Source organism: Trichoderma breve, chromosome 6, assembly GCF_028502605.1.
Source record: "Trichoderma breve strain T069 chromosome 6, whole genome shotgun sequence".
NCBI lineage: Eukaryota > Fungi > Ascomycota > Sordariomycetes > Hypocreales > Hypocreaceae > Trichoderma > Trichoderma breve.
Window position 1 is genome coordinate 2,886,896 of NC_079237.1, and position 17,528 is coordinate 2,904,423.

The window sequence follows — 17,528 nt, forward strand, 5'->3', positions numbered from 1 at the left end:
CCCCATGACTAACTCTGCCTACAAGTCTGTGTTTTTTCCTTTATATCGTACGAGTTACGAGTACCGCCCTAAAAGCTAGCACTTGGGATGAGCACTATACACCCTACAACAAAGTGGATAAAACCCTCCGCTTCAACGTCAGGACAAGGCCCGCGGACTTTGAGAGGTCTGAGATGGCGCGCCTTCCAGTAATTGTCCCTGGTATTATCCCGGACCGCACACAGGTCCTGAAGCATACTCGTAGTTGCACGTACTCCGTAACTCGTACGAATACAGGTTCAATAGTGGGTAAAAGAAACAGCCAGGGTTGCGGTGCCTACTACGGAGTATGGAGTACATAGTGTGGGCCAAACAAAAAAGAAAGGAACACACACCAACATTATGCATGTCTCGCCCACCACGCATTTCGTTGCCGTATTTTGTGAAACCCGTCCAATGGTGACCGATTGACTCACTGCTATTTCTGGACGAGAGATACGAGCCAGAGCATGGACAAGGCAGCATGAAAACTCAAGACATGAACCAGAGAAGGGAGAAGAGTTTGTTCTCTTTCTTGCTGCTGCACCCCTGCATGTACACGCCCGCATCGCAACTCGGCCAATGACAGCGCCGGGTCCGACAAGGAAAGCCGCTGTAGGTCCCGGCTCCGACGGATGCGCGCATCGTCCGTCAGCGAGATTTCCCTTTTTAATTCCTTTCTGCCGTTATTCCTCACTGTGTTTGGCTGGCCAGGGGGGTGAAGTGACCCAACGAGAAGACGGCCAGGGAACGGATAGGGAAGGATACCATATCAAAAGAGCAGCAAAGAAGGATTCTGTTGGTACGGAATACAGGGTGACTTTGTGTGGGATATTGGACCAGGGGGTGGGAAATGCGGGACTACGGAGGGGCCCTTTCCCAAAGGCTGCCGCAGATAGACCTTCCAACCAGACAATGACGTGCAGGCCCAATCCGGTAATTCGTCAGTCCGGTGCGAAAGCGCGGAATATACCACGGAATATTGACGGAACATAGCACCAAACAACCACGCAAACGCAACGCAACGCACGATGGAAGCCGGTGACATGTTTTGATGAGCATCCGCGCATCTCAGCCAGGGCTCACAAGGCATTGCGTCGTGCAAAGCAAAAGTTACACGTGGTCCAGAGCTTTCGCCTGGTTTTTCTCATTCCGCGGTGCCGGCCATGCATGCTACCCCGTACATATCAACTACACGAACACATGCAATCAGGCAAGGCAAACTGGAGTTTACCCGCGTGTACATCAATGCCTATTGTCGAAACTCGTCTGGTTAAAGCTACGGTTCGTTTAGTTGCCGGCACCACAATTCCACATTTGCATCCACCGCAGTAAAAGACGCAAGACAAAATAAACGGTTTACTCGTTTAGTCAGACATTCAACGGCTCGTCTTTCGCATAAGGCCACAGGTGAGGCCCGTTTCGGTAACAGGTGGTCAACTAACACCGGAAGCCATGACCATGACGCGACGCAGAAGAGGCAATAAAAATGGAGGAATTAATTAAAATGCTCGGCGACCTCAAACCCGAGTAGACCCAACAGTTTCCGAGACATACATGAATGCTCTTTTTTGCAGGGAATAAAACAAGAAAATGGGATTGCGCAAAGAGTGCTCATGACTCTCTCTCGCCTTTGTTGGTTCGAGTGCGTTCCCCAAGTACAGGTGCTATGCCCAGAAGGTAAAAAGGTACATGGCCAAGTACCTCCCCATAGAAATCGATACGACGAGATACGACGCGAACGGAAGAGAGCGAGATCCATCGGTTGCCATTCCGCTCCAGGCAATGCAAAGTTTCCGCACTAGCATCGACGGTAGATGGACTGGATAAATTAAAGGGGACAGGGATATAGGGCAGGCGATTGAGTTGGATGGGGAAGGGCTTGGGTGCGACTCAGCGCTCCGGTACTCCGTACACGCGGTCCGTACCTGTGTGCTATGCGCGGCACAGGTACTCATACACCTCCAGGGCTTGTACCTACAGTTACCGCTCAGGTTTTAGGCGCATGCATCTCAAACTTCAATTTTGACTGCAGTAGTTCAAGTATCAACTGACAGCACATTAATAAAACAAAACAACGTCTTGGCCCCGAAGATACTTTCCGGCAAGCAGAAGAAGCCTCCGTGAAAGTCGGCCCCCTCCGTGAAAAGCAACAACCAGACAGAGCCAGAGAGAAACGTATCTGTTGCCACCAGCAATCTCCTCCCCCCTCCCTCGAAACTATCGACGGACGTCAAATCTATTCTTGTCTGCCTTCCGTGCCCCCATCCAACAGGCAGCAGACAAGGTCATCGGCCCTTGGCAGGGTGAACTGAAAGGAAGCACAGGAGAAAGAAGACATCAATCAAGCCGGCTTACCAGGGTGTGTGTCTAAGTTGTGCTCAGTTGTACTCGTAGTATCTGATCTGGCCGGCTGCTCCACGGTCTCCTGGATCGCGAGAGAGCATCAGCAATCAATCACGAATCTCCACAGACAAAAAACACACGAGGGAATCGACGAGGCTCTGCGGTCCACAAAATATGCACCACGTTTGGCGTCAACCCCCGTCTCTCTCACTCTCGTTCTCATCTTGTCTCTCACAAGGGCCCCCGATTTTCACCAGGGTCTTTGATTTGTTTCGCTGATTCCATGGCGTCTGCCCCGCTCAAAATTAGCGCCTTTTTTTTCCTTTCTTAACCCTGATCCATCATCATCTTCTTTTTTTTTCGCCTAAGAACGAGCAGGAAATAAGAACGAGGAGTGGGGCAAAACGTGACGCTGGATAGGGCAGGGATGCGGCGCGAATTCGAGACTAATTAGGGAAAGCGCGAATCGACAATCCCAACTCCCGCAGGCTCCCGAAGCGGAATGGCCGCCTTTTCTTGGTTCGAAAAAAAAAAAAGCTTGGCTCCACTACCCTTGTCAAGAACAGGCCAAGCTTTCTTTTTTCTCTTTCTCCTCCCTCGTAGACCCTGTGCAACGACTTTGTCTCGGCCTCCTTGTGATAAGACGTGCTGCAAGCGCAAAACCACCCCCTTGGCAGCCCGTCTATTCCCAAACGGTCCATTGGGTTGTATGTTTCTGTTCATTCCACTTCAGAAATCAGCCTCGTGCATGCTCTCTTTCGCAATGCCAATATATTGATTGCTTTTTCAGCGCGCGAAATGGACCGTAAAGCAGAAAGCTTCCCGGGATGCGATGCGACGGGAGGCTCATCCATTCCAGCCCCCCGTGTGACTCGATCCGGGCCAAAAACTCATCATGATACCACTGATGAATAGTCCAGGCAATAATACTACCCTATGGCTTTTAATTCTCACCTTGTTTTTTGCTCTCTTTCACATCACCCCCCTCCCCCCGTCGTTGCAGAGAAAACGTGTCCCATGGTGCTAAGTAGTACGAGTATATTTCGTCAAGAGCTTGTAATAGCCATTTGAGCATATGACTTGATACTACGTCCCATTCCAAGTTTGATAGCGGGGTGTATCCCAACTCTAGACCCCTCCTTTTCCGCGAATGTCTCAAAGCCACCGCATTTTCAATGGCGGCTTGATGAGCCCCTCCTCTTCCCTTGCCTCTATGGCTTCATGTGGCGCAACGGTTATGGTTGATTTTTAGTCTTTTCTGCCCACATGTACTCTTTCTTTACTCCCACGCGGTGCAAGCGACAACCGGGTAACCCGAGACGGCGGGCAATGGCGCTTTCTCGCTCCAGGAAAGCATAATGCGATACCTTACCTATGCAGATTGAGTTTTTTCTCCATTTTGTATTTCTCCATCGCGGCGAAATGAGATGAGCCGAGCTTTGAGATCTGCTGTTTCATGATTTTTTTTGCATTCCTCAATTCCTATGTCCTCTTTCTAACTTCTTGCGTGTTGGTTGTTTCGCTAACATGAAGAGCACGGCCTTTTCTAGAGTAGAAGAGTCGCTGACGTGCATACACTCAACCAAGTGCCAACCGACCCCTCCTCGTGGCTCGAAGTGCGAAGCGACGAGCCGATGGGTGTCGCTGTGAAGCATAATCTTGTGTTACGTGTCATTCTTTCCTACGTATACTTTTCATGATTTGTGCAGATCTTTTCTCACTTCCAATCAAACCTATTCTCTTTCTTTTTTTCTTGTTTTTGTCTTGTCTTGTCTGGTCTTTCATCAGCTGCAATGATTTGTTTGATGTGCGGTATCGGGCTGCCGTTCACATCTCTCATTGGTAATGCCTTTTTGGGACGAAAACGCAGTATACTGCCCGCTGATTGGCCAGAAACCTCCGCCACCGCCTCGAGTCGATGGCGGTGCAATGCATATCTACAACATATGCATGCTAATGCAGCGGCACAACAGAAAAAAAGCAACTTGCCAGTAAAAGTGTGTGATGGTCAATGTAGTCACTACTTCGTATCTGTAAAAAGCTGCAGACTAAGAGACACCAAGAAGGCGGTGCCTATGCCGGTACCATGTTCTTCGTCCCATGTACATCTTTTGCCCCCCTTCGCTCGCTTCAATCTTCTTCTACCTCGACACCCCCAGACCTCTCTCTCATTCGGTTTCCCATCTTGGCGACACATGGCTTGAAGTGGAGCGGTCAAAGGGCTTGCTTGCTAGTTGCCTACGCCAGGCGCCAATGCTCCTCGCCCAGAGGAGAGGCCCCCAAACTTCGTCTGTGCAACACCGGATTGCTGGGTAAATCATCCGCGCCCCCGTGCGAAAGCCACAGCGCAAGCATGCCTCGCGCCAGGTCAGATGCGGCAATGGCTGAAAAGCACCTGGCGACAGCCGGATGGGATGGCATGGGATGAGATATGATGGGAAAGGATTGCAGCCCTCCGACACTATTGTCGCATCCCGCCCCCGCCAGTCTCCTGTTTTTTCCTGAGACACAAGAAACACACAGACACACACAAAAAACGGTGCTGTGCCGCGTGCCGTTGAAGGAGGATGATGATGAGACACGGCGAGCGCCTACGAGATTTGCCGTGCCGTTGTTGCCATCATCCTCTCCACGGGCGTGTAAGCCGCCGCGTGGTTCCTCGGAGATCAAACCAGCTGGTCGGGACCGAAAGGGCTCGCATCAACATTGTTCCAGCGCGAGTGAGTGAAGAGGGTGTGAAGAGAAAACTCGAACTAACCAAGCAGAGCAAGTGCAATCCTTCGAGGTGTGGATTGATTTGGCGTCAAGGATTCACAAGTTACAAGTTACAGATCAGTTGCTCCGTGGCCCCAAACAGGTACTCCAGAGCTGGCCATCTCATAAGTGACAAAACCTGGGTGTCCCCCCAGTGGGCTGGAATGGCAGCTGGCAGTTGAGCAAGACAGGTTCGCGGTTGTCTTTGCGCCTTGCCGCTCCCCGTGGTGGATTTCCCGCCTCACTTTGCTTTGCTCTCGGTGAGCGAAATGAACCCCCTATGATGTCCATCACTCCATTGGAATGCACGCTGCCGAATCAGCCATCGGTGTCAAGGTTCGCTCAAGCGCCAGTGGCGCTGCCGTTTGGAGGCTCGCATCCGCCCCTTTGGGCTCCTTTTAGCGGCATGCGTCGAGCGAGAACCGAAGTGCTTAGCAGTATCAGGATGGGGCTGGAGGAATTCACTCGCACCCGCTCAGCCCTATGAAGTCTGGACTTGGTGCACAGCAAAAATAATTCCTCATTCCAAAGCAGCACATGGCATTTGTCCCAGCACCGCGGGACCGTTGAACGGCTTTCACCGCCATCTTGGGTAAAACATTTGGGAGTTAAAAAAAGAATGGCCTGGGACAGAAGGGAGAGATATTCGTTAGACTTTGAAGCTCCCGTACTTAGCCGAGACCATCTCGGGGGGCATTGGGGCAAAAACGCTATCAATCATGGTTATTCGCAAAGGCCAACATCCTTGCTGCATGGAGGGCGCATCGTACGGCAGGTCTTTCTTGTTTCTCTTCTGGCAGAGAGCTCGTCTCTGAGCCAGCAATGGATGTCTTTGCCAGCCGCCCCCGTCGCAAATTCATCAAACCCCCCTCCTTTGGCCATTGGCCCATCTCGTTGGTTTTAGCGCGCCGTTGGATCACAATTCGAGGCATACTCGAGACACTAGTACTAATTATATCGACGCCAAAGAGATGGCTGCCGTTGGTTGGCTGCTATTCTCCTCCTTGGATACTCGTAAAGAAAAAGTGAGGCTCCGGGAAGGCGTCGTTCCCCTCAAATTTACGAACAAGTGCATGTACAAGTGTAGTGAAGAGCTTTATGTAAGCACGGAGCAGTTCTGTGACGTGATGTTTATCCGACGTCCGAAGCCAAAACCAACAAAGTTGGAGATGGTTCTCCTCTTTCTTCCCCCATGCCAGTAAGCACGGGAGCGTAAAAGAAAAACCTTGTCATCCGTGCTACTCGGACTTGTCGAAGAACACACGATTACGATGCAGCCAATCGAGGCGCCCGGTTGGCTGATGGGAAGGAATAAGCGCACATCACGTCCGACCGGGGTGCCACGCCCGCTAATTGGAACTGACCCGGGATCATGGACTCGACTCAACTCAAGAAGTCGCCCTCTGACCCATCCTCCTGGGATTTCCAGGGGCACAGGGCGACTACTAAGACGGCTTCGAGGGAATGCAGTTCAGGGGCGGAAAGGCGCAACGCAAGGACGCACGCGCGCACAACGCAAACGCACGGCCTTGGGTCTTGGTCTTGGTCTTGGTCTTATTCTTGGTCTTGGGGCTAGAGGTCTTGGATATTCGGGGCCCCAACCAGCCAGCGAACGAGCGCCTCCCCCCGCCCGTCAAGATTGTCAACATTCACGCACGCTTCGGGGACTGCAAACCGAACAAGCTATGGAGACTGGCTGCAACTGAATTTCGGGCTGCATCGCTTCGCCCTCAAATCGGTATTGTGGCTGCGTCGAACACGGCACTTGGACCTCAAGCCCCTTCGCCGGCGCCGCCGCCAGGAAACCCTATTCGGGAAGTGGCTTAGGCATATTTGCTGCTTTGTGCTTGGATGGGCGACCGACGAAGTGCTGTGCCCAGGAAAGCGTGCTCGGTAGGGCTGAGCAAATGCACGCTTGCTTTGTGCTGTCAATTCTGCTCACCACATCCGAGTCCAAAAGCACGTTAGCCCGGTGCTACAGGGTGGATCAAGCTTCTCGCGGGCGTGAGGCTATAGCCGTCGACGACGTGGTCGCGATACTTGCACCCCCTCACCATCTTGCTCCCCCTTCTGCTGCCAAATCCCTGACGTTCATCCTCAGTCCCGTCCATGGTCCATCTTGCCGACACGCCAATCTTGTCAGGGTCCTGGCCACACAGCGTCCCATCCGCAATCTCTGTCCACGAGGCCTGTCATGTCTATCCCACCCATGGATGTGAATCCCCCTGCTGCTTGCGCTTATTGGCGTTCCATTCTTTCGACGAGCAACCCAGTGTGCGCGGCTCAAGGGTACGTATCGCGTCTGATCCAATGCGGTAATCAGTGCGATCGCATCCTCTCCCGGAATTCTTTCTGAACAGTACCGTACCGGATAGGTCAGGATGGCCCCACCCTTGCCTGCCTGCAGCTGGGGTGAATCATGAATCATACCGGCCAAGCCTAAACCTCCGCTCTCCTTGCTTCATCAAGGCATTTACATTTCCCGTACGGGCATGCTGCTGCGTGTATCACAGGATTGCCTGGTTACTTGCACAGGCATGCTGCTCAACCCTAGGAGAGACCTGCCATGGGATATGTCTCTATCCCTTGCACCTTGATGTAACAAAGGAAAAAAGAAGGAAAGAAAAAAAGATGCTCCTTTCTCATGTTGTGTTCGGCGTGACCTACTTCATCCGGACCGCGATTGCATCAATATTGCAAAAACCTTGGCCGAGATGCCCTGCTGCACACGTGGTTGGCTCTTTTACGGAAGTATATCGCCAGGATGTTACCCTGCTGTGCATTGTTGCTGAAGCCCGCCACGAATACAGCCATGTACCGTGTCTGGCACTTACATGAGCACCGCGGGCTCAGTGTTCAGTGCAAATTCTTGTGCGAGGCTTCTGCACAGGTACATACGTCAGAGTTGTATTTGCAGTTCAGCTGGTTTCACTGCAGGGAATCTATTGTCCATGGAACAGTATGCTGCTTTCATTTGCTCCCCCCTTTTCCAATAGAGGCCGACAATTGAGGCCTCTCTGCTGTGCCACTGCGCCTTCCGTGCGAGTTGATGTGAGGTGCGAGTGTACCAAGTTGCTGCGTGTACTTCCAGAGACTACGGAAACGGTACCCAATGTAAAATATTATAAGTCAGAGCCGTCACGGACCGTCTTGATAGGCTGCCATTACTGCGCGGCAAGGGAAAGCTTCTCAATAAGGTTTTGTGCAGGAGCCGGGACGGCCGAGCAGAACAGCGTTTGTGTGCCACCTCTCGGATAGGCTAGCCTATCCCGTGTGTCGACACTATGCCTCTATCGTCGCCGTTGGTATAAGCTCTGTATGACCTCTTTTTTATCATTATTTTCTGACAAAGTACGCCGACTTACAAATTGGATGGATATTGGACTTCATATCCTTGCACAATCCCATCATGCTGGTATACGTACTTGCATCGCAATACCGTACAAGTACGGAGTGTCCAACGCGGTGATGAACCCCGTTCAGGAAATACGGACCCTGCACAAGAAGACATACGAGAGCTTGCACGCATTACAATCCTTCGAAAATACGGAAAAGTACCACGAATAGAATACTCTGTAATACTCGTACTCTTTACGGCGTACAGTACAATAGCAGAGCCATGTGACTGCTCCGTATTGTCCTCACACTTGCATCACCTTCACAGCGTCCCACATTTCCGGGTCTATGACCAGACATGTATAAACGCTTATAAGCCTTCCGCAACGGGAATCAACAACGCTCATCGTTTTATGTTTCAAGGTGCTTTATCAAACCCCCCTTTCGACTCCACCCATCAGATTATACGACATATACGACCAACCTTGATTCCAAAGTTTCGACAGTGAGTCTCCGTAGTATTTGGGCCTGTTCTTGTTGTACTCGTAAACGGAATGCTTTTTGCACTCAGGGGCAGCCCTCGTTGGATACTGTGCTTCTGCTGACTTAATCATATGGCTGCCAATCAAAGTAGGTTTCGCAAGGCATCCCCATATGAGGTAATGGAATGGCTCATCGATCTCGGTCTATTCTCAAGCAGGAAGCGAAGTCGCGAAATCGTCTTAATGTCAGCGTTCTGCACCTCGTACACTAATCCCCCTTTAGTCAAGGGCAGCCTCTTTTTATTTCTGAGAAATAACATTCTGAGACATGTTCCCTTGTATGATTGGCCGAACGGTGCAGCGGCTTCGTAATTACGCAGCAGCCACAGCAGTGTTCTGCCGCAGTACGTACCTGGTCCACAAGGCAAAACCGCGGGCAACAGTCAGATTGGCCTGTGCCCTTGATGTGTTCAAAAACCTCGGACTCTGACCAATCGCAGCTCGTCCTTAAAGCCCCGGTCACATGTCTCTTCGCCTAGCTTCGCCACTCTCAGTTAGTTGTGGGCTTCCATTTCCAGCATTCCCCATCGCCAGCCGTCCATTTGCCAGAACCCTAGCCGCCTCGTCTTCCGAGCTTGATCCCGTCTTTTTCGATCTCGGGGGCGCGACTCGCCTTCTCCACGCGGATGAGCTCACTAGCCACTGAGACGCTCTCCGGAACAGGCTTTTCCCGAGGGCCCTTTCGGCCCCAGTCGCACAGGCATCGACGACAGTGTGGCACAAACGGCAGCGCTAGCAGCCAAGGGGAATGTGATGTGCCTGCATCGCTGCCTTCTGGAGATCTTGGGGTCTTACAGCAGAAAAGGCGGGCGACGATGCCGACCGTCGCCTACGTAGCCCCAAACGTCTACCGGTCGTCAATTGGGGTAAAATCCGGAGAGAGAAGCTAGCCAAACTGCTCTACCGACAGACACGAGGCGCGCGTCACCAGATGGAAGAGACAAGACTCGCCCTGCTTTCGGGATGGAACGAGGCGTCCTTGCGGCTCTTGCAGGTTGTAAAAATAGATTCCCGCACAGTTAGCGGACAGATTGTCGCGAGCTTGCGCCTTCTAGCCCATCTACAGTACGTTCGAGAGCCGGAGTGCACAACTACACTACAGTACACTCTGGAACCTGCAAAGCAGCATCCTCCGATGGCTCGCAGATGCAAAAAGACAAAGCCGGACGCGGTGCGACAACGCCACACCCACATGTCGGACCTCTTTTCCCTCTGTCTCGACCAACAGGTGTCCAGTGCACATGGGGAAATCTGATGCAGCCTTTGCCCCCCTTCTCGTCGGCCAACATGCCCATACCCACCCTTCCGCGCTTCTTCTCGATCCTACATAACGTGCCCGTCGGATCTCGAGTTTGAGCTGCTTTGTTGTCTCAGTCCGAAGGGGAGGCAAGGTAAGAAACGTGGTGGAAGGATTAGGCTGCATCGTGTCCGAGAATGAAGGTTGCGGAATTATCGCTGTCTGTGGCAATCCGGATTTCAAGTTAGACACAAACTTGCATGTGTGCAGCTCGGCATGTGGTCTTATTGCTGTACAGTACGTACACCTTGAGCCTCAAGGTGGCCGGCGGGAGGGAAGTTGTGGGCGCCGGGAGAACACTAGCTCTGGTGTTGTTGGCTGGGCGGGCTTTTCAACATACATGCGGCCTGTCAACAACACACGAGGATGAATAGCCAGCTGGCAGCAGCCATATTGCGACGTACTGCGGATGGCGGCTCTCGAAGGACGCTCTCTGGCTACCTACCTACCCTGAACTGTGGAAGTCATTACGTTGTTTACCGCGGAGCTCTTTGGCCCCCAAAAAGCCACCGTTTATCTTCTGTTTGCTTTTGTCGACATGCAGTGAATACGGAACCTCTAGCTATCTGATACAAAGCCTCCATGCAGGGGCTCTTGAAGATCATGCGTGCTGCGAGTCGTGAAATCTGGTCCAATATGGAGGGGTTGGCCACTTTGGGAGGGCAGCAGAACCCGCCATCACACGCTTTACATCCTCTGGTCACTGCGTGTTAGACAGGCCAACACTATCAAAATTATCATGCATATCAAAAGGAATATCAATAGCGCTTGACGTTCAACCAAGGTTGGCGAAATTTGGACCAAAGCTATCTACACTCACCATCCGAATGAGGCTTCATGGAGCGATATATTGAAGGGCTTAGCTTGCATCACTGGCCCAGGCGCCAAGAGGAAGCGGTCCCCATTAAGCATGTCGCGCAAAGGCAGGGGTGCCAAGGAAAGTGGGAGGCGGTCGGGACGCGACAGGGAGGCCAGGAAAGGGGGGCGTGTAGACGTTCTGCAGCGCCGGGATGAGGGCAGCTCCCAGCAGCCAGGGTGGTGGTGGAGGGATGGCGTTTCGAAGCTCTGTTTGCCGAGCCCATACTTCTTTGTTCCCACACCCCAGCAGCCCCGGCAATTCGGTAGCCCAAGGACTCGGTTCGCCGTGTGACTCGCACTGACTAACTGCAAGCAGAAGCGACAGGATCAAGGGCCAGGACGGGCGAGATCGACAACAATGTCACCGACGATTGCCAGGGCCCGAGAGCGACAAAAAATGATATTTGATTGCTGGACACAGGACCTGCTCATCAAAGTACGCAATACGGCAACGATTATCAAGTTGAGATCATGTCAACGGGCAAACAAGCCACACCGCAAATACCGCTCTATAGTGTATTTTCCTGGTTTGCGATAGATTGCATGGCCACGTTTGGATCGTGATCAGGATCGTCAACTAGCAGTGCATACACGTTCATGCCGATATTAAGCTAACACCAGACGCCGATCAACTTCGCACCGCTTTGCGCCCCTTTCGACGGTGCAATGCTTTTGAGTATTGGAGGGTGAAACTATACTTCAGCCATTCCGGCTGTCGGGCAAGCCGAATGATTTCGCTTCCGATCGTATCAATCACTGGGCTGAGGAGATGTTGCGACAAAGCGCAGAGCAAGTCACATCGCATGAATGAATTGAGATTTGATTTGGCTCGATTTGGCTTGCCTGAGAGGGGGGTGGTTTTGATGTGTTACGAATAGACACCTCAGCTTCTCATTGGCCAGTCCGTATTTTTCTTCTCAACCCCACGATGTTCTTGCAGGGCTTGCCTGTCGCAGGCATGTGAATAGTGGAGACTGCCCGGCAGTGGGCTTGTACCAAGAAAACAAGCCGGTTCTCGTCGTGGCCAAAGTATACAGCGGTGGAAGTCGCCATGGTCTCGAACCGTATGGGCGAAATCTCCAATGATGGCGCTGGATTTGATTTGCCTTTCCCGCGTCGCTGGTGCCTCTGCATTGGCCACTGCCTGGTCATATGCTCGAAATTGCTTTTGAAGGGGTTAACCAGCCAAGCCTACCTCGAGCGGTGGTGGCTGTAAAAGCAACTTGAGAAGCTTGGAGCCACTGCGGGAGAGCTCCCAGAGCTAACCCTCATCCATTCTAGACCTCAAGCCTTCGCGTCGACAGCCACCACTGGCAGACTGTTGCAGCGCCACGACAACCGGCAGGTATAACGAGACCCGGCAATCTGGGGGCCGCTACCCCTGCTTCATTCCAGGCAACTCCAAGAAGCTGGAAAACAAAAGGAAAGAAAGGGTTATATGACAAGTCATGAGCGTCAAACAAGTACGTAGGCAGACGCCGCCGGGCTGGAAATGACGCCAATGTCGATATAGCTGCATATGAATGGGAATGCTTGGCGTTGATCAGATGAGCACCAATTTAAGCTTACACTTGATCCTTTGGCAGATGGCTTGGCTTGGACACTGCCGCCTAGATGTGCACTGGATATGCAGTCAAATTCGTCTTGGGAAGTGCAATTTGCATCATCGCTACCCAGTTCCGCTAGCACAGGAGTGCATGGCTATGACTTCGATCCCTTGCAGCGGCAGTTATGGTGGCCACTTGAGGGAGATCTTCCCGCTGGTTTTGCCAGACCTCCGAGGAGACGGTATAATCTCACTCAATCTAGCATCGTTACTAGGCGCCTCTTAACTAGGTGCTCACTGCATTTGCGCTCAGGAGGTGGCTCGGGATGAACAGCAAGCTTGCTGCTCAAGAGCGCCTTTTTACTAGGCACCACGACCAAGCCCTTGTAAGGCTGGCACTAACCATGTTGTAGCTACACCCATTAGTCGTGACACGGCAAGGCGTGCTATGAAGTGGCCTGTTTTGCGAGCAGCCAAAAAGCCACAAGAAGGAGGCTTGCAGCGGACATCTCCTTCACCACAATTTCATGATGCAGGCCAGATCCAAGCGCTCTTTGCTGCTGTTCGAGACCGGTCTGCGAAGAGTCGAGGCGTCCAATCTGCCGATGCACTATGATCAAGAAAGCTACGACTAATCACCTGTGTCTGTTGTGGCGCGTATCCGTCCCAGCCCGCCGGAAAGGCTTAGCTTCGTAGGGCTTGTGGTCGACAACCGAAACATCGGGCTCCTATCTCATATGGATGCCTTTTGGTGTGCATTAGGCTTGACAGCTAAGAGGGGGGGTTTGCTTGAGCGCAATTGATGCTGACCGATTGATTCTAGACCTCCTCTTGGCTGGCGACAAGTTGAGCTCAACACAAATCGAAAATACATGGGCGGTGTTTGTACTAGCAATTCGAGAATGAACAGGTATGAAGCACAAGGCACGAAACATAATCTGTTTATTCACTATCATGCGCGCAGATGCGAATACTACGCTCACAATGCCCCTCTCTATTGAACCCCTGGTCTTCCGATACCCTTGACACCGGGACTCTGTATGTTTGTGGCTCAATGTAACCCAATATCTACGCTTGAACAACAGCCTTTCAGCTATTGTAACGAATTTATTGATCATCTTTATGCATACCAGCCGAATAGGAAACAGAAGACACTACTACGGCATACTCAACCGAGGGGCTCTTGAACACATTGGTGTAAATGGGCTCACGGGGACAGAAGCAAAATCTGACGTACAAATGACAGGTAGGATTGCGGAGAAGCACAAGTCGCATGGCTAGACAAGTCTTGTTGGTGAACTTGTGGGCAAAGACGGGTGATCGCCTTGTCGTTCGGGTTATTGGTCATTGGTGACTGGGCGTTTGGTATTTCGTAGCATTGATTGGAGTCGATTTGAGAGCGCCCGTCAAAAACGAAATTTGGTGGCTTGTTAATGGGGAGGGGGGGGTGTTTCAGTGCCAAACATTCGAATTCATGCGCTGCTTCAACGGAGCTCTCCTACTCGTCGCCCATCTATTTTTGCAACTCGGGTTTGGGGGCCATCTGGCCTAGCGCGGTTGCGGGACATATGAGACGGCAATCGGCGTGATATCCTGCCAGGGATGTTGCTTCTGACATCCTCTAGTCGGGTCCCGTCTCCCGGCTAGCCCCAACGCTTAACTACGGGGAATTGTGGCGTTCGCTTGATTTAGTGGTCGCCGACCACTCTTATTAGCGTGGAGATGTTGTCAGTTTTGGACAGGCTTTGGGGCCCCTCATAGGGCAGGCGAATTGCCTGCGAGAACCCCCCTCCCTGGTCGACGGTGACGAGGCGATTCGTGCGCAGAGAGACGCTTCAAACAAACGCCAGCATTCCGTGTGAGCTACAGACGCAGAAGAAAGGGGCGGATGAGAGATGGCGTTGGCTGAATTTGATGCTGTTGCTGTTGCCGTCTTTACCTATGCAGAGTCCCGATGCTTTGGATAGCCTCATGGGTTCGCGTGGCGTCGAACGCCTCCCCGAAGTCTTACGTTTTGGGGCAGAGGCCTCTCACGGAGAAACCCAACTCGTCAATGTCTGGAAACTTTGAAACTTAGTTTCTCGTCACTGTTTAGTGGGCAACGCTGTTTGTCTTTCCCCAGAAAGGGGGGTGTCGCCGTCATTATGAGTTGACCTGAAGCCACAGTTTTGTTTTTTCCTCTCTCTAACTGCTTTCCCCTCCCGCTTTATTTTCTCTCCCCAGTGGGTAAGTTTCTCTGGCTCAAGCAAAGCCAAAAAAGAAAGCCAAACAAGGGTGGGGGTGGAGGGCGTGGCGCTCTGGCTCGAGATGCTGGTCGCATCTTGGGATAAGCAAGGCCACGTGTAACCGTCAAGCCGGTCAGCAGCAAGGTGAACCTAGCCCAGCAACGCGCGCCTCACTTGAGATTCCCAATCTACCCTGCTTTAGTCATAGGCGCTCGCTTCCGCCCGCGATTCTCTAGAGGACGATGACAAGTCGAAAAAAGAGCGCTTGACCTAAATGGGCTTGAATTCGCGATATGACACGGGGCGGCTGGCCGAATCGAGACATCTCATGGGGGGCCCTTGATGATGGCGGAGAGCAGGAAGGTGAGAGCTTGGAAGCCAGTAGAGGCATGTTCGCGTGCCAATGGTTCGATGCGTTATGCATTACTTTGGTGCCATCTCGCCGAAAATATGTTGATAGACGAGGACCGAACGGAGGGGCGATTTGAGCGAGGGCGAAAGGGGGGGCGAAAGCGAAACTCCGCATGAGGGACACAGACGTGCTCTCATTTGACACAGCGTATTTGTGTGCTTGCCTGTCGTGTATATACCGTTTGCCGTTTGTGGATGACGGATGACGCCGTATTATTACACTCTGCGGGCAAAAATCATCACTCTGGAGTCGTCTCGCGACAACAAGTGGGATGAAGCTCACTCTCACTCGGCCAAGGGAATGGGGAGGGGCGAGAAGCTTGGCCTGGGCCAGCCTGGGCCTCGTCTTTCGGAATACACCGTCGTACGAGGATTTGTCGACGGCCCGTCTTCAGGTATGATGAATTGGTGGAGGCTGTCATGTTTGATTTCCTATTTGGATTGAATATGCAAAATGTGCAGCTCATCGCCATCCGATACAACAGCAACAGCGCCCGATTGGGGTCCCACTGCACACACCACTCTCACGGCGATAATCAATTCATTCACACACACACACACACATACACACGCATACGATATTAAACTATTACTCCGGTTGCTTGGGGCTGCTCGGCTTGGGCACGCACATATGCCTCTAAATTAGCCCACATTGGCAGCATGCAAGATGTATGTGAGTACAGACGGTAGTGGTACATGCATCTTGCACGGGCGCACCGGCAGACGCTCTCGTACACAGGCACACAAACACGGGTTTCGATGGGGATGCCGCGGCAGCCAGTGGTATCCAGTGGTATCCATCTGCGTGTCTCTATTTGTGTGCTCCGTCTCATCCTTTCAGCAGGTCAAGGGTCAGTGGTCTTGGTGTCTGGCCAATGGAACGGCCCGGCCGACTACTTTTGGCCAACCTCCCTTTACCAACTTGGACGGACTTGGACGGACTTGGACGTTCTGATTTATCCCTAAATCCAATCCCCATCTCAAGGCCCAATCCCCATCCCACGAGGCCCAAAGATGAATGACGATCGGGCTTTGTGTGTGTTGATTTCTCGTCGTTGATGTCGTACTCTTGGAGGAAGTGACCGAACCGCTGCCGAGGTGTCCATCGTGTCCATCACTCTGCCGGCATCCCCTACATCCGGGCGGGAGCGCTCGATTGTTTCTCTTCTAGGAACTCTCTCTCCACCATTTTTATATAAGCGGAGTTCTCGGCCAATGGCCAACTCTGACTTGGGACTGCCCCCTCAATTTTTGCATCGCCAAACTCTTTTCACCGTACGCACTACATGCAGCGTGCAGCAGCATGCAGTAAACTGGGCTCCACACCTAGGCGTTTTTCTCTCTTTCTGGCCATTACCAACCAGCCCTCAAATACGGAGTACGATTTGCACCGACAGCCCTTTTTTCTTGTATGATTCACTTCACAGGGCTCGATAACTTCTTCTTTTGGCGGGGCGAGTTTGTTCCTCCATCTGGCCGACAGGGATTGCCCGGGGTTTCGTTTTCGGCAAACCTATTGCCCTCTCCTATCTCGGGGCAGCAGATTTCTAACCCTCGTTTGTGTGCCAATCATTGGCTGTAGATGAAGAAATTTCCTTTCGGAGATGCTAACCATCTGGACTAGCCGTATCCCTGTTGTCAAGTTCAAGCCCTTGCCCATGCCTTATTCTGTGGATAAGTTACGGAGTACTCGTAGGGGGAGTTTACACATACTCCGTACGAAATACCTAGGCAAATGACAAATGACCCAGATGCTAGCTTCTCCAGTTTGCATCATCTTTTCTCTCTAGAACAATGGATTGCAAAGGCCCCCATGCCAACGGATGATCCGTGCCAACAACTTGTGATGCCTTGTCTGTAACCCGTGTACCGGGGGGGAGAGAATGGAGCAGTCGAACGATGCGGAAGAGTTTCCGCATCCCATATACGATGACACGAATGTGCATATTGAGGCATCCGAGTTGCATGTCATGCACCGCGGATCTTTGGACACGACAACAAGGCGTATTTCGCTTCATTTCTTTGCTGCGACCTGGCCCACTTTGTCACCTCGGGGGAAACGATATGCCTGCTGTGTTTTGTCTCGCTTTTTGCCTGTTGCGACATTGGCCGAGTGACGCAGTCTTTGCAGCGATGCACAACTCTGTCTCTACTCCCTTTGATCGGGGATTTCGGTGCCTGTCGACCGAGTGACG

General features: G+C 52.2%; 1 protein-coding gene across 1 annotated transcript; it reads left to right on the top strand.

Annotated features, from left to right (window-relative positions):
- Positions 1-6,582: 6,582 nt before the first annotated feature.
- On the top strand, positions 6,583-6,945 carry T069G_09806 (uncharacterized protein; the record flags this gene model as incomplete). The annotated part of the gene is made up of 1 exon (XM_056177016.1): positions 6,583-6,945. The coding sequence occupies one exon, from the start codon at positions 6,583-6,585 to the stop codon at positions 6,943-6,945; it is 363 nt and encodes a 120-aa protein (XP_056025494.1).
- Between the last annotated feature and the right edge of the window lie 10,583 nt (positions 6,946-17,528).